Here is a 27,078-nt window from a genome sequence, read left to right as displayed (position 1 = left end):
CCGACCAATCAGAGCGAGAGGCCGCCACGGCGCGCGCTCCCTTTGCCCGGCTCTCCCACGCCCCCTCCCTCCTCGCAGCTTACCCGGCTCAGCCTTTTAAGAGCGCGCGAGCCGCTTCGCCGGCGCAATCTTAGTTTGCTGTCTCTTGCAACGAATTGCTGCTGAGCGTTGCAAGCTTTTTTTTCCGCTCCGCACTTTCTTCTCCTGCGAAGAAAAGTGCTTCCCCACGCGGAGAGACGCTCGCTGGGCGCTTCCCGACGGCAAGCCGTTTGGAAACACCACCCCAGGGGCTTTCCCGGGTCTGGCAGCCTCTTCCCCGCAACCCCATGCTGAGCCGGTCCCTCCCGCAGTAAGTTAGCGCCCCCCACCCACCCCACCCCACCCCACCGGCCGGCATGCTGCTGCCTGTCTTAGCGGGGCTGGCTTTCTCCGCGTGGGGGGCAGCGGGCGCCCAGGAGAGCCCCCCGGGGAGCCGCTTCGTGTGCACCTCGCTGCCTCTGGACGCCGCCAACCCGGGCTGCCCGCTGCCCCCCATCCCCATGCAAGGGGGCGGGCTGCCCCCCGAGGAGGAGCTGAAGGCCACCGTGCTGCAGCTGCGGGAGACGATCCTGCAGCAGAAGGAGACCATCGGGAACCAGAGGGAGGCCATCCGCGAGCTGACCGCCAAGCTCGGCCGCTGCGAGACCCCCGACGGCAAAGCGGGCACGTGGAGGAAGGAGTTCGGCAAAGGCAAGGACACCATGGGTGACTTGCCCCGCGACCCCGCCAAGATCATCGACCAGCTCAGCCGCACCATGCAGACGCTCAAGGATCGCCTGGAGAATCTGGAGGTGAGGACGGAGGGAGAGAGAGCGGAGCTGTCCGCGGTGCTGAAAGTTAACCGCCGACTTCGCCAAGCAGGGACGGCAGCCAGTTGGCGGTAATGGATAGCGGGGAGGGCTCTGTGCCGAGCGGGAGCTGTCTGTGGTGCTGCAATTTGGCCTCTCGTCCCGGGAAGCGAGCGCACTCCGTTGGGGGTGATTGACAGGTGGTAGCTAGGTGCGGGGTGGGGGCTGTTTGTGGTGCTTCCATCTCTTTTTGGAAAAGAGAGCGGTATCCTTGTGGGTAACTGATGCCAGGTAGCTAGTGTTTGGTTTGAAGGTGAGAAAGTCACTTTGCCTTTGAAACTTCACTCTTAGGGAGTCCTAATAGGGATAAAACCACCTTTTGTGTGTCCAGGATGCTGAAAATTGGCTACTGGTGTGGAAAGGAGGCAAGTTAGACTTATGCTGCAATCCTAAAAGCTAGCCTTACTAGGGAGCAAGCACTTCAGGGCACACTGGAATTTACTTTTTTAAAGTAGGCATTGCATTGTAAGTATCATTGAGTTCAGCTCTAACCCTTCTTCCACAGCGTTGAAGGCGATATGTATATAGGAACACGGGAAGCTGCCCTATACTGAGGTAGACCATTAGTCTAGCTAGTTCAGTCTGTCTGCACTGACTGGCAGTGGCTTTCCAGGGTTTCAGATGGAGGGAGTCTCTCTCAGACCTGTCTGGAGATTCTGGAAATTGTGCATGCAAAACAGATGCTCTTTCACTTTGCTTCTGCTCGTCTTCATGCCTCCCGCTTTCTTTATCCTTGTGTGACAGTCATAGGCTGAAATACATTGACTGGTTTCCAAGGTCACCCACAAAGCCTTGGGGCTGAGATTTGAACCCAAATCTCCTCAATCTATACCCCAGACTCTAACCACTATACTATACTAGCATGATGGCTAAATGGAGCCTCCATGTGTAGGGGGACTGTACCTCTCAATACCAGTTGCTGAAGGAGGCAACAGCTGAGCATGGCAACAGCCCTTTTGCCCTGTTTGTAGGCTTGCCAGAGGCGGCTGGTTGGCCAGTGCAAAATGTTGAGCTTGATCCAGCAGTGCTATTCTTATACTGCTGCATAAATAACCTACACATTCTTCTGAGTAGCTGTAGTGTCGAGGGACAGGATTTGATATTATCCCCTATCAAGAAGTGCTCAGATCCCATTATAGCAGCTTTGCAACCTTCATTTTCTTAAAAATAGTCTATTGCTGTCCATATCTAAAGAATTGTGTGAAACATCTTCATTCATAGTCTATGTGTCTGGTCCATTCTATAGTATGGTGCTGTTCCAAGTTCAAATACCAGGTCATTTTTTGGGGAAGAACTCCATATTTGTACCCGCCTGTCTTCTTTTTTGCCATTTTCTTAGCCATTCGACATATGTAACCTATAGTTTCATCTTCTAGGCAGCTGAAGGTGCATCTCTCCTTAGGGGATTGTTGTCACCCGCTAAATATATACGTCGTAGATTATCAGGGGAGCAATTAGTGAAGTTTCAACCTTCTGGGACACTGCAATAAACAGGCTTCATTTCCCAGAAACTCTTAGTCATCGTCTCATCGTCTCATTCTTTAAAGTCATCTTTAAAGAAAGGCTGCTCAGGTTTTATGTAAATCACTTTCTTGAACTTCTCTTTTATAAAAGGGGAACTTTATTATCACATTAAGCAGAGAAGCTATACTTTAATCCAGGCATAAGAGGGAGAATATGATGGGGAAGTGAGATCCGGAATTGGTCAATTTATTAGAAATCCAAAGAAATAAAATATTCACCAGCTCCTGGCAAGGCGATGCTTGTTCTGAGCCCTGGTGCAGATTTTGTGAAAACTGATTGCAACAAGTACAAACTACAGAACTGGTGTTTATGAGGTGCCATTTCCCCCAATGGAAGCACAAGAAGGTATAGATGTTCTGTGTGTGTTTACCAATAAAATGGATTGAGAGGAGATTTGTGGGTTTTATTTCCCTGCCCTGGTGCTTTTCATTTCTTTTTCTTAATCTCAGCCTCGGCTAAGAACATAGTTGCTTAAGAGGTTGCAGTGTAACGTTGACATCCTAGATAATGTGTCCTTGGCATATGGTGCCATGTAAGAACATGAGGGTTTTTATTTTGTTTTAAGTGTTAAGTGCCGGTCCATCTTCTCAACAGTTTAACTATACAACCTGCTACAAAGACCATTGGAATGAATGAGACAGTATTTTAGATATTTTTATTAATATTTTAGATATTTTAGATATTATTATTTTTCAGCCCAGTGGTCGCTGATGCTTAAATATTAATGCAGAATATATCTCTTCTCCCAATCCAGCTGTCATTTTGAAGGACATGGTTGAAAGCTTTTTGTAATCAATGCAGAATTCAGTGTTTGAAGCAGCTCTTACATTTGCTTGAAGTGCTGTCAATGTATAATGAGGAAGTCTCATAGTAATCAAATATCAAGGATATAACTCTTAAGGACAAGTTTTTCCCCTTCCTCTTTGGAAAGGAACGTTATCAGCAAGGTGCAGCACCTTCGGAAATGCTAGATGCTTTGTTTGATTACCTGTGGGACACAGTGAGGCAACCTGTGGCCCAGAGGTCACAGGTATCCCTCTGTTTCATTTCATTTCTTCTTCTTTTTGACCATGACATTGAATAAACATAAGGATGGATGAACTCAGTAACATCAGGCCTATAAAAATGTAAATAAAATGGCTAGCAGCAATGCTTTTATTGCACAGTTCAAAGGCACCCTCATGAACGCTACAGTAAAAGGATTCAAAGAGTTAGCCATTCATTGACAATTTACACAAATTTATCTGCATTCCCCAAAATCACATGTCTAGATTGGCGTGAGATCTCTGTCGCATGTGTCATAAGCATTTAACAATTGTTCATGCAAGGAAATGTTAAATCTGGCAGCTAATCCCCCTGTGAGAGCTATTGCATGCCACCAAAGTCACACATTCCCCCCCAAACATACCTGCATAGAAGTGACGTCACTTTCTGTAGAATGGAGCGGCTTAAGAGTTATCAACCATCCATTTGTAAGTAAAAAAAGTTGACTTCTGGGCATAACTGAAAGTGTTGGTTTGACCCAGTGGTAGCCAATAGGATGCCCTCCTATAGCATTCGAAATTAGCCAGGCGCTGGGTGCATTTGGTACCTGGCTATCGGCCACTTGCGACCATGTGAAGATGCTTGGGGCACCAGGACGGCACCTGATGTCTCTACTCTCTGGAGGTGCATGCCTAGGGATCCTTGGCACACACTAGCAACACAGCCTGTAGAAGTCAATCCATTATATTTTATCTGCAAAATCGGAATGAATTTTAGGAACCAAAAAGTTGTTTTGAAAAATATGACTTTCAAGCCATCTGGCCCCAAAATGGCAACTAGGCATTCTGTTTTAGAAAACCCAGGTTTAAGGAGCCAATTGGCTCCTAGCTTATATATCTGAGTTTTTAACACTGCCTCCAGATGTTTTCGGCTTCCAGCAGCTGCAGCCAGCAGCTATACTTCCAGAAGTCCTTTTCCCACAGCTGATCTCCGTATTGATTGCTGAATTGCTCTTGTAGAGCATAAAGCCAGGTCATTTCTAGCATTGCTCCATCTTTGCAGGGTATCATTGACTCGCCAAGACCCTCCATTTCTGCTTTCCTAAAAGAAGGCTAAAACTTTGTTTATTCCAGCAACGCTCTACAGTTGTTAGAATGAGATCTGTAAGGTCTGGCTGTTGGGGATGCTAGTGTGGACTGCTTTAATTCATTGTTTTGCAATGCCTGTTTTATTTATGACATAGCTCATCTCCCCACCCTCACAGCTAGTTTTTTTTTAAAGGAGATGTATTTTTCAAACATGAACTATTGCTGCATTATAAATTGGAATTTAAAATAAGGCTGTGTTCCTAATCATGCTTATTTGAATATTAACAGTGTTGTATCCAATGCTATTCCTACTCATAGTAGACTCCTTGAAATTAATGGGAATGACTCCCCTGAGATACTGTTAATCAGCTATTAGATGAATTGAATCCTGCTGCTCTCTTCCTTCTTGCCCTGAAAGGCTGATCTGTGGAAATCCAGCTTTTTAAAGAGACGGCGGTTTACTGGGTTCTGCATATACATCCCCAGCTGTTAGATCACAGAGGAGAAATGTACACACGTCTCCCATCTGCACACATGGTTTCCCATACAGTGAGATATATGAACTCAGAAGCTCAATTTTTGCTGCATATGCTTGACTTCCAGCTGCCCTGGGGCATATGAGAAGATAATATAGTATTAGTGTCTCGTTAAGTTTAATGAATGAGAATTGTGGCGTTTTGTTTTGTTTCCCCCTTGTCCCCTCTCCTTTATAGCATCAGCTCCGAGCGAACGTGTCCTATACAGCCCTGCCTCACGATCTCCGAGAGATGCTTCAGAGGAGGCTGGGAGATTTAGAGCGCCAGCTTTTAAGCAAAGTGGCAGACCTGGAGAACGAGAAATCCCTGCTTCATAATGAGACTTCCACCCATCGGCAAAGGACAGAGGCAGCATTGAACGCACTTCTTGAAAGGGTTTCTGAACTAGAAAGAGGTACTAATGATGCCTAATTTACATCCTCCTTTTCGTATATTCCAGCATGGATTTATTTTTGTTTGACTTGTTGACTCAGCAGGAGCTCAGATGTCCTGCAACACTCAAGTCCTATGTATTGATTTAGGGTGCAGTGATGCCTGGAGCAACTTGTATTGCTGGTAGTGGATGGGGACAGCCGTTACTGCATTGGTCTGAATCTAAGCTGAATAAATAAATAACAGAATAAGGGCATCCTGAGTGCAGACTTATACACACATTTGGACGATGGATGTGCAGTACCTCCACTGTAGTTGGCCACTGTTAGAACCAGGGCCAGATTTAGGTTTCATGAGGCCCTAAGCTACTGAAGGTAATGGGGCCCTTTATATGTCCAGCTGTCCTTTGTCAACAACAAATTGTTGCTACTTTTTGTGTTGAATATATGCTGTATGGTAATTTATGGACCTAATAGGCATCTAAAGCCATTTGCCCGTGTTGCCATGCAACCAATCCATTCAGAATGTAGGCACCCTATATATAGAAATGAGCAAACCAGTGATATTTTAGGGAGCAGGCTAGCAGGCAGGGCCCATTACTTGCATCATAGGAGCCTACACAACACAAAACACTGTTGCTGTATGTAGGTTTTATTTTATTTGTTTTTTGTCTTATATTTTGGAAATGTACATCCAGGTTTTTTTTCTTTTAATTTTTTTGGGGGCCCCCAAGCGAGTGGGGCCCTAAGCTATAGCTTGTTTAGCTTATACGTAAATCCAGTACTGGTTAGAACCGGATGCTGGGTTAGTTGGCCAATGGCCTGATCAGATAGGGCTTTTCTTATACAGTGGTACCTCGGGTTACATACGCTTCAGGTTACATATGCTTCAGGTTACAGACTCTGCTAACCCAGAAATAGTGCTTCAGGTTAAGAACTTTGCTTCAGGATGAGAACAGAAATCGTGCTCCTGCGGCGCAGCAGCAGTTGAAGGCCCCATTAGCTAAAGTGGTGCTTCAGGTTAAGAACAGTTTTAGGTTAAGATTGGACCTCCGGAACGAATTAAGTACTGAACCCGAGGTACCACTGTATTCCTACGTTTATGTAGCAGCCCCTCTTGTTCAGTGCAGAATCTGCAATGCAGGATGCAGCTGATAAGTCCTATGTATTGATTTAGGGTGCAGTGATGCCTGGAGCAACTTGTATTGCTGGTAGTGGATGGGGACAGCCGTTACTGCATTGGTCTGAATCTAAGCTGAATAAATAAATAACAGAATAAGGGCATCCTGAGTGCAGACTTATACACACATTTGGACGATGGATGTGCAGTACCTCCACTGTAGTTGGCCACTGTTAGAACCAGGGCCAGATTTAGGTTTCATGAGGCCCTAAGCTACTGAAGGTAATGGGGCCCTTTATATGTCCAGCTGTCCTTTGTCAACAACAAATTGTTGCTACTTTTTGTGTTGAATATATGCTGTATGGTAATTTATGGACCTAATAGGCATCTAAAGCCATTTGCCCGTGTTGCCATGCAACCAATCCATTCAGAATGTAGGCACCCTATATATAGAAATGAGCAAACCAGTGATATTTTAGGGAGCAGGCTAGCAGGCAGGGCCCATTACTTGCATCATAGGAGCCTACACAACACAAAACACTGTTGCTGTATGTAGGTTTTATTTTATTTGTTTTTTGTCTTATATTTTGGAAATGTACATCCAGGTTTTTTTTCTTTTAATTTTTTTGGGGGCCCCCAAGCGAGTGGGGCCCTAAGCTATAGCTTGTTTAGCTTATACGTAAATCCAGTACTGGTTAGAACCGGATGCTGGGTTAGTTGGCCAATGGCCTGATCAGATAGGGCTTTTCTTATACAGTGGTACCTCGGGTTACATACGCTTCAGGTTACATATGCTTCAGGTTACAGACTCTGCTAACCCAGAAATAGTGCTTCAGGTTAAGAACTTTGCTTCAGGATGAGAACAGAAATCGTGCTCCTGCGGCGCAGCAGCAGTTGAAGGCCCCATTAGCTAAAGTGGTGCTTCAGGTTAAGAACAGTTTTAGGTTAAGATTGGACCTCCGGAACGAATTAAGTACTTAACCCGAGGTACCACTGTATTCCTACGTTTATGTAGCACCCCCTCTTGTTCAGTGCAGAATCTGCAATGCAGGATGCAGCTGATATATTCCTGACGGATGGTTGTACAGCCCCCCTCCTTAAACACACCCAGTGAAGGAGAGCCCACCGCCTCCTGCTGTCAAAAAGCTCCGGCTATTAGGAAGCCTCTCCCGATGTTCGGCTTAATCTTGCTTCCTTCCCTCCAATTGACAACTGCCACTTGGTTCTAGCCCTGCTCTCCAGAGCAACAGATAAGAAGTCTGTTCCATCTTTGCATGGCGGTCCTGTGGCTATTTGGAGGCTACTGCCATGTCTCCATCACTATATGGAATCAGTTCTCATAATCTCAAAGGGATGATGTCGAGCAAGGAAGAAGTGGCTTCAATCCTGCACGGTCCATTTCTGGCAATAGAGTTCCTTCAGTCCACCCAGCACACAGAGCAAGAAGAGGCCTTGTGGATCAGGCTAGCAGTCCATCTAGTCCAGCGTTTCTCAAACCTGGATCCCCAGCTGTTGTTGGATTACAACTCCCACCATCCCTGACCACTGGTCCTGCTAGCTAGGGATTATGGGAGTTGTAGTCCAACAACAGCTGGGGACCCAAGTTTGAGAAATTGCGGATGTAATGGTGGTGGCTGGTGCTGATTGGGACTGCTGGGGCGGATGGCAAGGAGACCAATAGCGGGCGCTTCCAGAGCCAGTGACAGGCAGAGCCACCCACTGACTGATTGTATGCAAGAAGGCTGGTGGTGGCTGGCTGAGGTCAGGCTGAGGTAGATGGGGCATTGTCCCATTCACCGTAAGTGGACCAGCTTCCATTGTTTGAGTCTGTTTCCCGTAGTGGCCAACCAGATACCTCCAAGGAAACCCAAAATCAGGGCATGAGGACAATAGCCCTCTGTGATTTTGGCTCCGGTATTCAGTGGTTTACAGTCTCTGAACCTGGAGAATGCATATAAATATCATGACTAATAGCCACTGATAGACCTCTCCTCCATGAATTTGTCTAATTCCCTTTCAGAGCCATCTCAGCGGGTGGCCATCACCACCATCCTGTAGCAATGAGTTCCATAAGCTATAGCATAACTCCATGTAATGCACAGAAGCAAGTCCCATTGGATTCAGCAGGGCTTATTGTTTGCAGCATTGCAGTCTAACTTTAAGTGTTGTGTGAAGGAGTACTGCATTTTGTTTGTCCTGAACCTCCTATCAGTTAGTTTAATTGGTAGACAGAGTAAGAGAGAGGCACTTACCCTACCTGTAAAGGCTTCTTCTTTGCCTTTGAGCAAGCTGTGAAATGAGACAAACTTCCCTTTTCTCTTTTGCTTTTAATTAATTGCTGAATGTCACTTCTGTTCACTCCACAGACCTTGGGGCAAGCATGTCCTGTCTCAAATGCACAACCTTTACTGTGGATTACTCCTGGAGCCACTGGGGGACACTCTTAATCCTAATCATTTAATCAGATCCTTAGATTTAATTACTGGGAAACAGCACGCTTGGCTAGAGTTTGTGTATTTAAATTTCAAGCACACATGGCAAGGGAGGAATAACACGAAACTGTCTGCATAATCATTTTTCCTTTCCTTTTCCCCCTGTTTTTACAGAGCAAGAGTGTGTGAATTGTTTAAATATAGATTCTCTTTAAATGATATTTATAGTGTTAAGCAAGTCTGGATCAAGGCTTGTTCAGGCAAATTAATGATTGCACCTCCGAATTGTGCCAAGGGATGCATTTTATGAAGGTTAAGCCTCAGCTTTTGCAGGAGCCAGGTTCCACATATCTGGGCATGCCATTACTCTTATGGGGAAAGGGTGCAAACGTTCCTTAAAATAAATCTCCAGACCACATAAGCACCTCTGGTTTCTCTTTTTTGTTGTTCGTTATTGTTGTTGAGCAAAAGCAGGGGAATCTTCATTTTGGGTCGCTTAGTTTTTTTGCCATGATGGGCTAGTTACAGGGATGTTTTGGAGATATAGGAAGTCTAGTGATAGGACGAGAGAAGGCTGCTGTGCTCCTGTTCTGCTTTGCAACCTTCCCAAATGCAATTCAATGCTTTCCTAAAGGCCATTCTTTTGGTCCCACCACCTTCGCAGGCATGTTTCGCGAGGACATGAGACAGGGCCTTCTTGGTGGCTGCTCCCAGATTGTGGAACTCCCTTCTACAAGAGGCTAGGCTGGCCCCCTCTGTGCTTCCCTTTCACTGGTAGACAAAAGATTTGTTTGCTCAGACAGGTCTTTGGCCACTAACTGGCTGTTTTGTTAGGGTCTTCTAGGGCTGGATATTCTACTTTGGGCGTGTGTGTGCTTTTCAATGTTTTTAAGGGTTTGTAGTGCTCTTTTTTAATACAGTGGTACCTTGGTTTACGACCATAATCCGTTCCGGAGGTCTGTCCATAAACCAAAACAGGTTGTAACCCAAGGCGCACTTTCGCCAATGGGGCTTCCGAAAAAATGGGTCGTAATCCCCCCAAAATTGTTTGTAATCTTAAAAAACGGGTCGTAATAAAAAAAAATAATTCACAAATTGATCATAATCCGAAATGGTCGTAAACTAGGCTGTTTGCAAACCAAGGTACCACTGTATGGTTACTTACTAGTTTTTGTTTTTTTTAAATTGACACTTGTTGTGTGTTTTAAAACACTGATTGTATTTGTTTTAATTCATGCTGTGTCCTCCCACTGGAAGAGATGTAAATCAAACAAATAAATTTGGTCGGCCACCGAGGGAATAGAATGCTGGAATAGATGGATGGGCCTTTTGTGAGAGTCAGTTCAGCTCCTCTTATGGTCTTGGGGAATGGGAGACATCTTCTCAGGATGAAGTCCCAAACACACTGTTGGAAATGAGTGTCTGTGGAATGAAAAAAAAGACTCAACTCCTGAGACTGAAATTAGATGTAGCGGCGACAGACTAAGGTGGTTCAGCCTGTTTCTGTCTCAGATTTGGTCCCAGGGTATGGTTTGATAACCTGTCAGTCCCACAACCTTGCTGAAGCTAAGCAGGTCTGATCTGATGGGTGATCACTTGGGAACCAAATGTGTGTTGGCTTGGATTCCAATACAGTGCGTTTCTTTGTGTGTGCAAGGTTCCATTGTAAGAGCAAACGGGACAATATCTAGGCCAGGGATTTGGATTGTGTCCCCAGGTTGTATAAAGCAGGCACCCCCAAACTTGGCCCTCCAGTTGTTTTGGGACTACAAATCACATCGTTGCTAGCTAACAGGACCAGTGGTCAGGGATGATGGGAATTGTAGTCCCAAAACATCTGGAGGGCCAAGTTTGGGGATGCCTGGTATAAAACAAGTGAGGGGAACCTTTTGCCCCCATATGAACCAGCCCAGACTCTGTAGCCTTCAGCAGAGCCACTTTTCCATGTGCCCCCTGAGGGAGGGACAGAGGGTGGCTACACAAAAATTGGCTTTTTAAGTGGGGCTCCATCCTATTTCTGGAATGCTTTCACCAGAAAGAGGCACCTGGCTCCATCCTTGTTCATCTTTAGGCACCAAGACTTATTTTGCTTAGGCCTTTGGTAATTAAGTTGTGTCCTATGGTAGTGGTCATATTTTAGTGGACTTGCCCTTATTAAAATGTTACTGGGCGAGTGCTTTGTGTATTTTGTAGTGCTCATTGTTTTAATTTTTTTCTGGTTTTAAAGCATTTTTAGGTGCTGTGTTTCGTCAAATAGCTTTTAGACTTTTTCTTTTGTATGAGCAACTGATAAATGCAATAAATGATAATTATATATTGCATATAATTGCAATGGTTAATATTTACATTGCATTATATTTAAATACTCCACCTTTGCTCCCCAAATCTTAAGTCATTATACATGGTTCTTTCCCACTTGCCCCATTTATCCTCACAACAATCTTGTTAGGTAGGCTAGCCTGGAAGATGGTAGCTGGACCATTGGTCATGGTGGCTGGGGCTGATGGGAACTGGAGTCTAGCCCCATCTGGAGAGTCATGGATTTCCCATGCCTTCTTAAACCTCTAAATCACACTGACCCTTTATATGGGTGCAGGACCAGCATTGAACCTGAGTAAACCTGCATCCAGCTTGAACCTGAGTAAACATGTCTGGAATCAGGATGAAAGATGGACACGTTGATAAAAAATTAACAGAACCTTTCATCCAAGGTGAAAGGCAGCATGGAATGAAAATGTTCATCTTCTCCCCAGGGACACGTGCTGTTCACAGATGGGTTTTAACCTCTTAATAGGGTGGCGATGCATTCATAGAAAGAGCTTTCAGAGGCAAGCAGGCTGCTGCAGAACTTGGAACCAAATACACTTAAAGGGAAAATGAGTCTGAGAAAGCTGCAGGATCACTGCTGCAAATCAAATCCCCAGGTCTTTAAAAGCAGTCAAAAGCTATTTGAAAAAAGCTGACCTGCTAGATTTCTTTAAAAGCAAACCATCTGGGACAGGTAATGTCGAGATCTGCCGGAAATTGCCACATGCAGTCTTGATGTAAGTTACCTATATCCTCAGTCTAAAAAACACATTTACGGCAAAGTCTGCTCCATAGAAATCAAAGGCTTTGTGTTCTGTTTCATTGCAAATGAATGTGCTTGCCAATATATATATATATATATATGCCACACAGGAAGGAAGGAATAAAACGCATAGTGATGTTTTTTTAATTAAAAAGAAGGCAGCCATTCATTGGTAAGCACAGAATCAGAACGTCTAATTAAATGAAGATACCATTGCCCAGTGGCAGAACACATACTCTGCAGAGGGTCTTGTGTTCAATCCCCAGTATTTCTAATTAAAAGGAGCAAGCTGCCTGAGACCATAGGGGCCACTGCCAGTCAGAGTATGTAACACCCAGTTAGATGGATAAAATTGTCAGAACTGGTACAAGGCAGCTTCCTATATTTCCAATCCTGACCCAGACAGCCTACAGTCTGCGAAGTTTGCTTTAGAGACTCAGGCAAGGGATATCTTTTCAGCACCTGTGGCATGACACCCAATAATCTTCAGAGGAGATTGCATTAAATGCTGCTGTCCACCAGAAGCTGCTCTCTGGGTGAGACTGAGCCATTGTGTTAGCTTCCTGGCAGGTGAGTTGCTGTTGCTTACCCAGGAGGGACGGAGGCAAGGCAGTGGAGAGGTTGCTACAGTGCAAACACACTTGCAGGAATGCTAGATTGGCTCTGCTGTTGTGTTTGCACTGCATCAACCTCCCCGCTGACTCACACACCCCTCTTCTGGGGAGCTAGCATGGTGCCCCTGTCCCACTAAACAAGGCTATTCTGTGATACCTGCTATCTATTTTCAGATAGACATGTGGAACTCACAACAAAATATTACACTTTACAGCATGAGTAGGCAAATTAAGGCCCGGATCTGGCCCAATCACCTTCTAAATCCGGCCAGCCGATGGTCTGGGAATCAGCGTGTTTTTACATGAGTAGAATGTGTCCTTTTATTTAAAATGCATCTCTGGGTTATTTGTGGGGCCTGCCTAGTGTTTTTACATGAGTAGAATGTGTGCTTTTATTTAAAATGCATCTCTGGGTTATTTGTGGGGCATAGGAATTTGTTCATTCCCCCCCCCAAAAAAAAATATAGTCCGGCCCCCCCACAAGGTATGAGGGACAGTGAACTGGACCCCTGCGCGGCGGCAGCAGGAGGCCCCATTAGCTAAAGTGGTGCTTCAGGTTAAGAACAGTTTCAGGTTAAGAACGGACCTCCGGAACGAATTAAGTACTTAACCCGAGGTACCATGTAAGTGGGTTTTCAGAGTCCCTTTAAAATCCAGCACTTATTGTTGTTGTTCATCCTGTTATTAATTTATATAAATCTTATTGCCAGAAAAAGGCTTCTTAAACAGTGTTCAAGTACAAAAAGCAATTCCACAAGCATTAAAGTATAAACATCCACAATCAAACTACACAATAAAATGATCCCATTCAAACTTTAAAATACAGGCGTCACCACTGAAGAGGCACTTTCTCCTGTCACTTACGTCATGAAGATCCATAAAATAGATATATTTTATGTTTTTATTTTAGACACTTAATATTTCAGGGGGGAAACTTTCTGTGCAGGGATAAAAAAAGCACGCTTCTTCGTTTGCTTTCAGAGGTCTAGCATTAGTTTTATGCAAATTTGATTGATTGATTAACCAGGTAAAACCTGTGCAATGAATCAGCTTCTTTATTTGAGCGACCTCCCTGCAATTTACATGGGTAACCTTGTGTCCTTTGGGTGTAGGTACCAGCGCCTTCAAATCGCCGGATGAATTTAAAGTCTCCCTCCCTCTCCGCACCAACTACTTGTATGGGAAGATCAAGAAGACGTTGCCTGAGCTGTATGCCTTCACTGTGTGCTTGTGGCTGAAGTCGAGTGCCTCTCCGGGAATAGGGACACCCTTCTCCTACGCTGTCCCTGGGCAAGCTAATGAAGTGGTGCTGATCGAGTGGGGGAACAACCCCATTGAGCTGCTCATTAATGACAAGGTGAGGAAAGACTTACCTTCCAGTGAGCCAGTGTGGTGTAGTGGTTGAGAGCGGTGGACTCGTAATCTGGTGAACCGAGTTTGATTCCCCGCTCCTCCACATGCAGCTGCTGGGTGACCTTGGGCCCGTCACACTTCTGTGAAGTCTCACGCACCTCACAGAGTGTTTGTTGTGGGGGAGAAAGGGAAAGAAAGCTGCTTTGAGACTCCTTAGGGTAGTGATAAAGCGGAATATGAAATCCAAACTCTTCTTCTTCTTCCTTTTGAGAATCCCATTTCTTTCCACCAGCCAAGGCAGGAAAAAGAAAGAATTCCTGCTGTGCAATAGTGAAATGTTCAAGGATTAAGCTCTGCTGCACTATAAGATGTAGCAGAGTTTTATCCTGCCCTGCTGAAATAGTAGGGCAATTCTTCATTCAGTCTGGAGGGTCAATGCATTTGAGCCCCACTCTTGTTAAAACCATAAACAGGCAAATGGAGTGTCTTGGTACATGGCTCCTGGAACAGCAATTCTGTGCACACTCGCTCCCTAGCAAGTACCATTGAACTGAATGGGACCTGGTTCCAAGTAGAGATGAGCCAACCGCTTTCTCGTTTTTTACCCAATCTTAAGTTCTCAACACCTTTACATCAGTTTGCATAAAATAAAAATAAAAATCCTCGTGGAAATTCATTTGCATTTTAGTGCAAATATCTCCTCATAGGGACATTATTTGTACGCAATATTGCCTAATGCACACATTTATGCAAAGCAAATTCTGCTAATATAGCACATTTTTGCACATTATTTTCACCAATGTTCATTGGGTACCCATTACTTGTCTGCAGAACTCCACTGCAAAGAAAGGTGAATTTTGAAAGATGGCTGTGTTTCATTCTGCGTATTGTTTTGCAAAGTGAAGATGTGGGAGGCCACATGACTTTTACTTGCTTTCAAAGGGAAGGATGAGGCTCCCAGACTTGCACTGCTGCAAGTTCGCCCAGTTGATTGATCAGGTTGTAAAGCTGCAGTTCTTGAATTACTTTGCCGGTAGAAACTCCTTTCACCAGAGTGTGGCTCGTTGGCTTGGCCGCTTTAAAATTAGACTGTAAGTCACGTAACAATTAATCAAGTCAGCAACTGACCTATTACAAATGTGGTCAAAATAAGGCTCTGTCAGAAGGAGAAATGTGTTTGTGTGTAGCTGGGGAGGGGAGCGGAAAAGGCCTGTTGTTCTGTTCAGATGCATTGTGGTAGTCTCATAAACATCGAATCCCTGGGAGCGTTATAAGAGGTTGCTAAGAGACATGTGCATCATTCGGAATTTGCCACAGTTCATAATATATGCACACAGGGCTTCATCAGCATCCAGGTACAAAAATCAATTCTACTAGGCAATTCTAAAGGAAAATGTATTTAAGCCTGTTCAGAGGATATTGCTGTTACCACTGGGGAGCTACAATGATTCCAGATAGATAGATAGAAGGAATTGTAGAATTATTGGAAGGGACCCCATGTGTCATCTAGTCCACCCCCTGCAATGCAGGAATCTCAGCTAAAGCATCCACGACCAATGGCCATCCAACCTCTGCTTAAAAATCTCCAAGGAAGGAGAGTCCACGATCTCCCAGGGAAGTTCATTCCACTATCAAACAGCCCTTACTGCCAGAAAGTTCTTCCTGATGTTTGGTTGGAATCTCCAACTAAATACAGTGGTACCTCAGGTTAAGAACTTAATTCGTTCTGGAGGTCCGTTCTTAACCTAAAACTGTTCTTAACCTGAGGTACCACTTTAGCTAATGGGGCCTCCCGCCGCTGCGCTGCCCCCACCACGCCGCCCCCACCGCCATTTCTGTTCTCATCCTGAAGCAAAGTTCTTAACATGAGGTACTATTTCTGGGTTAGCGAAGTCTGTAACCTGAAGCGTCTGTAACCCTAGGTGCCACTGTATTTATGGAACCGAGGACAAGAGTTTTTTTGACAGACTGTATGTCAGGCCTTTTCACTTTCCAACACAAAATAGCTGAGAAGATTACAGTGGTACCTAGGGTTACAGACACTTCAGGTTACATACGCTTCAGGTTACAGACTCCGCTAACCCAGAAATAGTACCTTGGGTTAAGAACTTTACCTCAGGATGAGAACAGAAATCACGTGGTGGTGGCAGCAGCAGCGGGAGGCCCCATTAGCTAAAGTGGTACCTCAGGTGAAAAACAGTTTCAGGTTGGACCTCCAGAATGAATTAAGTTCTTAACCTGAGGTACCACTGTATTTCTTCATCAGACCAACAGCTCATCTAGTCTAGCATCGTGTTCCCACTGCGGCCAGTACACGCCTATGGGAAACCTACAAGCAGGATTGACCGCAACAGCACTCCCATCCACTCATGATCCCCAGCGTTCAGTGGCCTAGGAATCTGCGTTACACTTCATCAGACCATTGGCCTATCTAGCTCAGTATTGCCTACACAGACTGGCAGCAGCTCTCCAGGGTTTCAGGTGGGGCAATTCCCCCAGACCTACCCAGAGATGCCATTATGGATTGAACCTGGGACCTTCTGCGATGCTCTGCCACTGAGTTGTGGCTTTTCTGCTTCTGATACTGCAAGTAGCGCATAGCCATCATGACTAGTAGCTATGGCAGACTTTTCTATGAATGTGGCTAATTCCCCTTTAAAGCTTTCCTAGTTGGTGACCCTTGGCTGCAGCTTTTGTCGGAGAATTCCATAGTTGGGATATGTGCTGTGTGAAGAAGCACTTTATTTCCCCTGCCCTGAATCTTCCAACACTCAGCTTTATGGGACGACCCCGATCAGTATTGATCCAGAGCAGAACTCCAGTGTATAGTTAGCAGAGTAAAAACTTAAAACACGTTGCAGGATCCAGCAGAGCTTTACTGCTACTGAAGGCAAAGGAGTATAATGGTCAACCTTACCGTCTGTTCTTTGTAGAGTGCTTCAGCCACTGACTGGCTCAGGATCAGTGTGGTCTGTGCCAATGGCGGCTGGTGCCCATTGGGACTCCCAGGGAGGAAATCAAAGAGGCCAATGGTGGGTAGAGTCAGTGACTGGCAGAACCAATTCATTCTAGTTTTGTCCCCATCCTCCTCCTCCTCACTTCTACAAGGGCCAATGCTGAGACTAAAGAGGAGGGAGCTGGCAGGCAGGGCCTCCGCTTGGATTGGGTGCAGGTGAGAAGGCAGGCAAGCGAGGATTGGCTGAAGACAGGCTGAGGTTGGTGATGCAACATGCCATTCACCCACACAGACCAGCCTCCCCTGGACAGGCCAGCACCCTTTGGGCGTAACACTCCAGACATCCACAATGACCTTTATTATCTTCAACAGGTCGCCCAGCTCCCGCTCTTCATTAGCGATGGAAAATGGCACCACATCTGTGTGACGTGGACCACGAGGGACGGAATGTGGGAAGCTTTCCAGGATGGAGAGAAGCTTGGGACGGGGGATAATTTAGCTCCTTGGCACCCCATTAAGCCAGGAGGGGTTCTGATCCTTGGTCAGGAGCAGGTGAGTCATGCAAGGTGCTTATTTCTCCCCTTTTCCTCCTTCCAAGAAATTAAAACAACAGGAAATTGTCATCTCCATTCCTCTCCCAGAGCTATAGTTCCCAGAGTATTTCAGCGATCAATCAGTCTTCAAAAGGGTATTTGAGAGTTTTAGCTCTGTGAGGGGAATAGGAGGCCTCATAACAACTTAAGAAACTACAGTTCCCAGAATTCTTTAAAGTTTAAAGTGGTATCATATGGTTTGAATGTGGCCTGAGCGGTACCTGCAGATATCCTTTTTTATTGTGCATTCATGGAGTTGTATCCAATATTAGTCTTGCTCAGTGTAGATTAATTGAAACCAATGAGCATGGCTAATTTAGACCTATTGGTTTTCAATGGGTTTACTCTGAGTAAAGTATCATTGTGTGCAACCCATGATGGTATCGGGGTGGTTATAAACAATCTCACTTTCAATACCGTTTGCACCTTTGGGGCAGACACACTGCTTCATCATCCATCAGTGTGTGTCCTGCAACTCCCTGTTGGAATCCAGTAACTTTTTATACCACAAATGCCCCGGGTTGTGTTTTGGTTCTGCTTTGGTTGCTCTGTAGTGCAAGAGCGCCCTTCTGTGTGGCAATAATGCAGAAGCATTGCATGATAACGAATAAAGCAGAATGATGCGACTAGTATAAATTGTAGAGCTATAGAGCTGGAAGGGACCCTGAGGATCATCTAGTCCAACCCCCTGCAATGCAGGAACATGCAGCTGTCCCATATGGGGATCGAATCTGCAACCTTGCCATGATCAGCAGCAAGCTCTAACCAACTGAGCTATCCAGGCAGTAATGCACTGCTATTGCTTCAATGACATGTTGCAGAAGAATGCACCTGTCTTAAAAAAAACACAGCAGTTCAACTAAGTGCTATGCACAAAAAGCGTTTTAAAATACAGGTTCTGCCCACAATCTTGCAAACCCAACTATGGGAGAGACCAATATAGAAGGGGAAAGAAACATCCCCAGAGGGTGTGATTTTCATCTTCAGAATGGCAGAGGGTAAGGTGGGGAAGGGAGGGAGGAAGAACACGTAGGGAGCTGTCCCATACTGTGTCAGATCATTGGCCCATCTAGCTCAGTATTGTCTACACGGACTGGCAGCAGCTCTCCACATTCCCAGCCTGACCTAGAGTTGTCAGTGTTTGAAACAGGGACTTCCTGCATGCAAAGGCAGATGCCGTACCATTGATCTGTGGCCCTTGAGACTCTACTTCCTCTTTTCCTGCCGGTTATCTTTCTATAGCCTAGCATCTTGCTTCCCACACTTGCCAGGCAAATGTTTCTGGGAATCCCATAAGCCGTGCACAACAGCGGTAGCCCTTTGTGACGTTGCTGCCCAGCAACTGCAACTCAGTTGCATGCTGCCTCTGAACACGAAGGAACATGATCCGTCTTGTTATTTCTGGCCTGCTTTTTGAAGCCCATACCCTGGGGCAGCTTACAACAAATCAATAAAACACCACATTAAAATTTGAAATTCAAAAGCATCTCCCGAGCTTTAAAATAGCGGCAGTAGAGAAAAGTTATTAAAACACTGTACCATGGTTCATTCAACAAGGTGTTTGGGGCCTGCCTGAAGGCCAATGAGGAGGGACCAAACCTGGGGATGGTATTCTAGGAATGCAGGGCCACCACAGGAAAGGCCCTCTTCTTCATCTTCTACAGGGAAAATCCATAGCTCATGGGTAGAGCCATCTGCATTGTATGCAGAAAGTTGCCGGTTAAAATCCCTAGTGTCACCAGGAAGAGACCCCGTCTGAAATCCCAGGGAGCAGCTGCCAGTCAGTGTAGACAATATGGGCTCAGTATAAGGCAGCTTCCCATGTTTCTGGGGTTAATTCTCCTCCTCCACCTCTTCCTCTCCTCCTGCTAATGTAAGTAAAGGTAAAGGGACCCCTGACCATTAGGTCCAGTCGTGGCCGACTCAGGGGTTGCGGCGTTCATCTCGCTTTATTGGCCGAGGGAGCCGGCATACAGCTTCCGGGTCATGTGGCCAGCATGACTAAGCCGCTTCTGGCAAACCAGAGCAGCGCACGGAAACGCCGTTTACCTTCCCGCCGGAGCGGTACCTATTTATCTACTTGCACTTTGACATGCTTTCGAACTGCTAGGTTGGCAGGAGCAGGGACCGAGCAACGGGAGCTCACCCCGTCGCGGGGATTCGAACCGCCGACCTTCTGATCGGCAAGTTCTAGGCTCTGTGGTTTAACCCACAGCGCCACCTGCGTCCCCTGCTAATGTAGTATAACATAAAAAACCTAACACATCTCTGACATATTGTCGACCATACCGTATTTATTACGTGTGTATTTTACCTTTCCACCAAGAAAGTGTCATGGTTACAAATCAATATTTTACCCAACGTGGGGCTCGAACCCACAACCCTGATATTAAGAGTCTCATGCTCTTCTGACTGAGCTATCGAGGGCCTCACATATGAGTACATCAGTCTCAATATGTTGCAAATGGCAATATCACACATGCGGCACACAAATAAAAGATTCATGGTTGTAGCTGAACACAGTGAATAAACCATCCTGCACATTCCTGAGCTCACCATCCCTTGCATGGGTGCTGATTCCATTGTACTAATGAAGCCCCATTCAACTCAATAGAGGGGCACCTCTACATAGGAAAATCTCCAATAAACAATTTATGTTTATTGGGGTGCAGTCCCCCTCCCAAAAGCTGTGTTGCATTTTTAGGGTCCCTTCCAACTCTACAATTCTATGATTCTATGTGTGACCTAAGGATCAACTGGAGGAGATACTAGAAATAGGAAACCAGAGTCCCTCAAGATGTTGCTGGACTACAACTCCCATCATCCTTGACCATACTAGCTGGGGCTGATGGGAGTTGGAGTCCAACAACACATGGAAGGCCACAGGTCCTCCCACTCTTGGTATTTAGGATTTGCATGCAGATGGCCCTAGATTCAATTCCTAGCATCTCCAGGTAAGTCTGAGAAAGGCTTCTGCAGTTCTTCCACCACCAGTCAAATAGTCAATACTGATCTAGATGCACCAGTGGCTTGACATGACACGGAACAGCTTCCTAATCGAGAAAACCAGGCCCGCAGCTTTCTGCCTACGCAGAAGTAAGCTGCACTGGTTTCTTTTTCCCCTCATTTTTGCAAATGTAAAGATACTGATTTGGCCATCTTTTTAAAGGATGGTCTTGAACTAATCCAAGCTTTGGTTTTCATTCACTTTAAGGACACTGTTGGAGGAAGGTTTGATGCAACTCAAGCTTTCGTTGGGGAGATGAGCCAGTTCAATATATGGGACAGAGTCTTGAAGCCTGAAGACATCATGAATATTGCTAACTGCTCCACCAACATGCCGGGCAACATCATCCCCTGGGTTGACAACAACGTGGATGTGTTTGGGGGTGCAGCGAAATGGCCCGTAGAGACGTGCGAAGAGCGTTTGCTCGATTTATAGCCATGACCATAACCCATTGAAGTGCCCCGTTTTTCTTAAGACAATCTCTCGTGAGGTCTGATGCTCTGATGCCCCTATCCGCTTCCTTTCATTAGCGCTAATTTCAATTACCCCTTAGTAAACTCACTGCCAGGGTACCAATGAGAGGCACAGTTCTCCACAAGTGCTTGCATCAGCCTCCCTTAATTAAACAGGAGGTGGCGTACAAGACAAGGTGTCCCAAACTGGTCTGTAGGCCACCAGTGGTCCATGAGCTTCATTCAGGTGGTCCATGACATGTCTGCAATAACACCATTAACAATCACACAGCATCTAGCTCAGTGCACTGCAATTGCTAGAGCAGGCAGAAAAATCCTTAAGTGGTTCACCAGGACCCTCAGCAATTTTCAGATGGTCCATGGGGAGAGGGGAAAGTTTGGGAAGCACCTGTACACTGTTATGCCCTCTACCTGTCCATCTTTGATTCTGCTCAGCGGAGCTCCCACAGAAGAGGTTCGTGGCCAATTCTGTCTGTTACCTGCATGGGTTCCTGGCATGAATTTCCAAAACCATCAAGCTCTCAGACTTGAGCAGTAGATAGTGCCATGGATCCACGGATTACTTCTACCCCTCTGGCAGAAACCCCATGTCCTGTGCAAATACTTTGTCCCTGCTTAATGACAGAATGCGTCCCCTCCTAACAGCACATGGTGTCAAATAAAGCACAAACGTCGTAGGGGTTAAATGTAAGGACTTACAAGCAATTTGGTCGTCGCAATAGATTCATGCTGTTTCCCACTGAACCTGTAATGCCCAGCCCTGTGTTTACAGCCAAATGGAGGAATTGGGAGCACTTGTTGGGCTGAAGTGAAGAATGGGAAAGGGGAGGTTCCTTAAAGCAGGGGTGAATTACTTCCTGTGGCCCTCTAGGTTTCTCTAAATGGCCCTATGGAAATAGCACAAGGCCCTGTATTTCCTTTTTCGTGCCCACTTCAGGCTGTAGGCAGAGTCCTAAATTTCTGGAGGATCCCGTCATGTGAGAATGAAACTGTGTCATGGAGAAAAAGGCTATCGATGGCTACTAGCCACAGTGGTTGTGTTGTCCACCACTGTCATAGATGCAGGATGACTCCGAATGTTGGTCGTTGGGGGACCCCAAATGGGGGGGAGAGAGGTTGCACTTGGGTCCCATTTTGAGGCTTCTTGTAATCTGGTTTGCCACCGTGGGAAGAGGATGCTGGACTAAATGGACCAGTGGCTCTGCTTATGCTAATAGAAATCCAGTTTATCAGGGTTATGGGTTTTTGTTGATCTTCCTTTTGCTTTAGATTTCCACATGCAAATTGTTGTTGGTTTTTTAAAACACTAGCAGTATTCAAACATCTGGCATATGCAGCCTGCAGCCTGAAGTGGTCTGTAGCACAAAGGGCAATATGATATTCTGTTTCTGCACTTCTGAATCATATCAAGGAAGGGGTAAAATTAAATGTGTCTATTGCCCTGGTTCAGTGCGTCTGGGACTGGGACTTTGATGCATAAACTGCCCTGTCGACAGGTTTCCAATGGAAGAAGCAGACCTGTGAGCTCATCCTACCTTTACGTCAGTGTCCTCCTTTGCGACTAGGGATGGGGGAAGAGATTTGGTTCCATTTGCACTTAAAGGGGAGCCAAGCTAATTCACACATTCAGAAACGATCTGCAGGGAAATTCTCCAGCCAAGTACAAAAATGCATTTGCTAGGCTAAAGTATGCATAAAAATATTCATATCACTGAAAACAATATTTAAATGCATTATATTAGGGGGGATTGCTTTGCAAAAACATGTCTGTTGCACATAGTTGCATACAAACATGTATATTAAGAGGAATATGGTGGATTTTCATGAGGACTTTAAAAAAAATGCAAAGTGCTGTTGAAAATGTGGATAACTTACTTTAAGAGAACCAGAATTCTGCAGCAGTTCATGAAATTGTGTGTTTTTTTAAATGCTCATGAAAATTCATCAGCATTTTAGTGCAAATTTCTCCTAATAATCACATTTTTGTATGCAATTTTGATTAATGTGCACATTTTTTGCAAGCAATTCCTCCTAATAAAATGCATTTGTTTTTGTGCACACTTTTCCCTAATAGATGCATTTTTGTAAACATTGGTTGGAGAACCTTATTGCAACATTCGAATAGCTGCAAATTCCAAAGGACGGCTGTATTTCAGTTATATTGTTTGGGAAGTGCGAATTTAATAGGTTTGGCTTCAGATGAAAACTGAATTGGATTTCTCCACCATCCCTGGTTAGAAGTAAATCCTAATATAGCTATGACAGGTTGTGAATCTTGAGGCATGTTGCAGCCCTCCTTTCACGCTTCCTCTTCAGAGTATATCATTTGCAGTTGTTCTAAAGTCCTTAGGCAATAGTTAGGATCTCTAAGTAAACCCAGTCACAGAGAGAGCCCAAACCTTTGCTAATAGGATCCTGACCTCCCCTTTCCTCAGACTCCAGCCCCTGTGTTTTGTTAGCCCTTCCTTTAAATAAAAAAAGCACTTTTTAAACGCTATGGTAACTTTGTCTTAATATTGCATCATTCAGGCCCTTAAAAAGCAAAAGATATGCACTATTTACATTGCAAAAAGTGTTGCTGTACAGCTGAGAAACGGGCAACACCTTTCTTGGTTTTGTTCTTGTGTGTGTTTGTGATGTGGTACAATGTATAGGAGTCAGTTTTGCAGCATGCCATTTCACTCCAGCCTCGCAGGAAGGTGTTAGCAGCACCATCTACCCTGGATCTACTCCTGAGTAAGCCCCTCTGAAATGAACCTTGGAAGGTGGTGGACTCTCCTTTCTTGGAGGTTTTTAAGCAGAGGCTGGATGCCCATCTTCAAGGATGCTGCAGCAGAGGATTTTGTGCATCGGACAGGGGGTTGGATAAGATTACTTTTGAGGGTCCTTCCCCTCCCCCCGAATCTCTGATTTTGTGAATGGGAGTTGTGCCAAGAACTTGGCGGTGCCCTTCCGCTCATTCATTTCAGTGGAGGCTTGTGCAGGAGAGCTGTTCAAATGGATCGTGCCATGTGTTTTTATTTGTTCATTTTATCTGACCAAATTTATATACTGCTTGATTGTAAATAGGACTTTACGAAAAACAAAACATAAAAGTTGCCACTTTAGCAATTTTGATGGCGTTCAGTTTAGCCAGCAAGGGATCTGACCAAGGTCTCTCTCTCTCTCTCTCTCTTTCTTTCTTGTATCCACTACTAGTCCTAGGCTGTGTACACACTATACAGTACCTTTAAAGCTCATTCAAAGCACATTTCCCACCACCGCAAAGAATTCTGGGCACTGTAGTTTGTTAAGGTTTGCTGGGAATCGTAACACTCTGAAGGATAAACTACATTGCCCAGAATTCTTTGAGGGGATAAATTTGTGTATGCAGCCCTACACGGAATAGACCTGTTGAAATTGATGGACATGACAAACCCAGACTCATTAATTTTAATGGGTCGTTTACTTACCGGTAGATGTAACCCTGTCTTCCTTTCCTCCAGGGTAGTTCAATTGTTGCTGGGGCTAAAGTTTTCTGATTGTATTCACATCCTTCATTGGCTGATGAATGTACTGGAAGTCATTTGCTGGGTATTTATATGGAAGTGAACCCAGGCCTTCCTTCATTCCTGATCCGTCACGCTCGCATCGCAGAGTAGCATGCACAGGGATTCTGAACAGGGTTGCCAACTGACCGGAAGAAAGTGATCTGGGCTGCTCTTGTGCCTTGCACAGCAGCTTGCACTGCATAAGGGGAAGCTTTTCGAAGCATGGGTCTGGCTGTTAATCAGAAGGTTGGTGGTTTGAGCCCACCCAGGGCTGGTTGTGAGCAGGATTCCTGCATCGCAGGGGGTCAGACTAGATGACCCTCGAGTCCCACCAAATTCTATAATTCTACGAGTGTGTGATCCTCTCTACTAGGGCCTGCACATCAAACTGCTGTTGGAGGTGCCTCTAGAGAGAGCTTGTCTGGAAACCCTGTTGGGTTTTTTTTTTTATCAAGTGCATGTGAGTTGGAATTCCCACTGGGTGACATGGGGGAAATCCCACCTCTCATGCACGTTGCTCCCTTAATTCTCTGCTTTGGGGCTTCCCAAAGGCATCCAGCTAGGCACTTGGGGAAGCAGGGTGTGCTGGATTACTTGGACCCTTGTTCCGAGTCAGCAGAGCTCTTCCTGAGCAGTTGGCAACCTTATTCCCAAGGCTAAGTTCCCAGAGATGCTGCTTGCCCATTTATTAGCCCCAAGGCACTATGATTCAATTGATAGGGGAGGCCTCTGGCTATTGGGAAACCATGTGTCCTACGTGTACAGAGGGTGGTCCTCTGTTTGAAGGCATCTTCTATTTGAAGGGCTGTCTGGTCCAAAGATAAAAAGCCCAAGAGAGAAGAACAGGAGGGATTTTGAAGTTGGCCATCCTCAGTTAGCACAGAGGGAGCAGATGTCTTAACCCCACCATGTTGAGATGTATTATATTTTTATTCAGATTATAGTTAATTATTTCTAAATTCTGTCTGAACACTGGAATTAACTTATGCAAATATGTGTCCTCCTTGTCCTCTTTTTTTGGGCGATACCCTACACCTGAGTAAGGACCCTTGATCTTTATTAGGTACTGACTCTTAGCCATACTTAACCTTCTGGGTATTTTTTATTTGTTTATTTCCTTTTAAAATATCTACCCAAGAGAATTCCCAAAGGGGATTGTACTTTTGCTTTGCCTTTCATAAGCATGTGCCAAAGTTAAGGATGTTGTTTTAGTCTCTCTCTCCCCCCCCCCCACACTTGCAAAGAAACATTGGCTCTTCACTGGGCGCTTCACCTGCAAGTCCCATTGAAATGAATGGGCACAGTAGTGCTTCAGTAGATGCCGCCCATTCATTCCAATGGGAGTTGTGCAGGAGGACTTCCTGTCTGCAGGGATGGGGAGCTTGCTGTCCTCTATATGCTGTTGGACTCCCAGTTCCCATCAGCCCCAGCCAGCGTGGCCAAGGGATTATGGGAGCTGTAGTTCAACAAAAACCCGAAGGGCCACAGGTTCCATATCCCTCTTGGACAATGTTTATTATTTTCTTCATCTCTCCCAATTAAAAAACAACTGTCTGTTATTTTTTTAAAAAAAGAAATATCTCCTGTGATGGTCCTTTGTGCTTTACAAAAAATAAAAATCTGCTGTGTTGCTTTTAAGTTCTTGTTCGCTATCATGATATCTGTAAGCACTGAACTGTCTTTAAATGTGTGGTGTTTTTTTTTTAAAAAAGCAAATGTGTTCTTTTCCCAATACCTTGTAGATGTGGCTCTCCTCCCCTTTTTTTGCATTTGGTGACTGCTTGGCTTGCATCACTAAGAGTACTTACATGACATATCGGGGCAGGGGCGGGGGGGAAAGAAAGCTGATAATCTTTTCTGATTTTAGGGGGATTTTAAAGGGAGGGGAAGGAAGGGAATTTATATATTTTAAAAATCATATATTATTTTTCAAATGTTTGGATTGTACGAAGCTCTCGTGTAGTGACTGTATCATTTGTAGGAGAAAGTTACATATTTCCATTAATACGTAGTACAATGTTCTTTTCTTTTCTTTTTTTTTAAAAAAGAGGAAATTAAAAACTTGCACTGTAAATTTAAAATGTCTTGGTGCTTTTGTGAAAAGCTGATTCCACTGCCACGAGGTTCGCGTGTTGGTTTTTCACTCGTCTCCAATCTTATCTTTGCAAATGGAGAAGATTGAGAACATGAGCTAGTCACATAAATGCACCTAAGCCCTCCTTCTTTCAAAACTCCTTAAACTCTGTTTTACGCATGTGTTTCTAAATCTCCCCCAAATAAATGCAGCTGGAAGGTGCACGACTTCGACAGGATTGTGCCTTAAGCAAGGTAGCCAACCCAATGCATTCCTAGGTGTTTCGGAATACAAATCCCATGATCCTTGACAACTGACCACACTGGCTGAAGCTGGTGGGAGTTGGAGTCCATAATATCTGGAAGGTTCTAAGCTGGCTACCCTCCTTTAAGATGTTAGGCTGACCTTGCATTGGCAACACAAAGACCTTTCTGTATTGTGAAGCTATTTTTCCATCCTTTATTGC

General features: G+C 45.1%; 1 protein-coding gene across 1 annotated transcript; it reads left to right on the top strand.

The window, feature by feature from the left end:
- The first annotated feature begins 108 nt into the window (after window positions 1–108).
- NPTX2 (neuronal pentraxin 2) lies at window positions 109–26,240 on the top strand. The gene is made up of 5 exons (XM_083585295.1): window positions 109–830; window positions 5,197–5,413; window positions 13,739–13,983; window positions 17,308–17,487; window positions 20,743–26,240. The coding sequence occupies exons 1-5, from the start codon at window positions 396–398 to the stop codon at window positions 20,968–20,970; spliced, it is 1,305 nt and encodes a 434-aa protein (XP_083441421.1). The 5' UTR covers window positions 109–395; the 3' UTR covers window positions 20,971–26,240.
- The last annotated feature ends 838 nt before the right edge of the window (window positions 26,241–27,078 follow it).

Source organism: Podarcis filfolensis (assembly GCF_964270895.1).
Source record: "Podarcis filfolensis genome assembly, chromosome: 14".
NCBI lineage: Eukaryota > Metazoa > Chordata > Lepidosauria > Squamata > Lacertidae > Podarcis > Podarcis filfolensis.
This window is presented reverse-complemented; position numbering and strand designations above follow the sequence as displayed.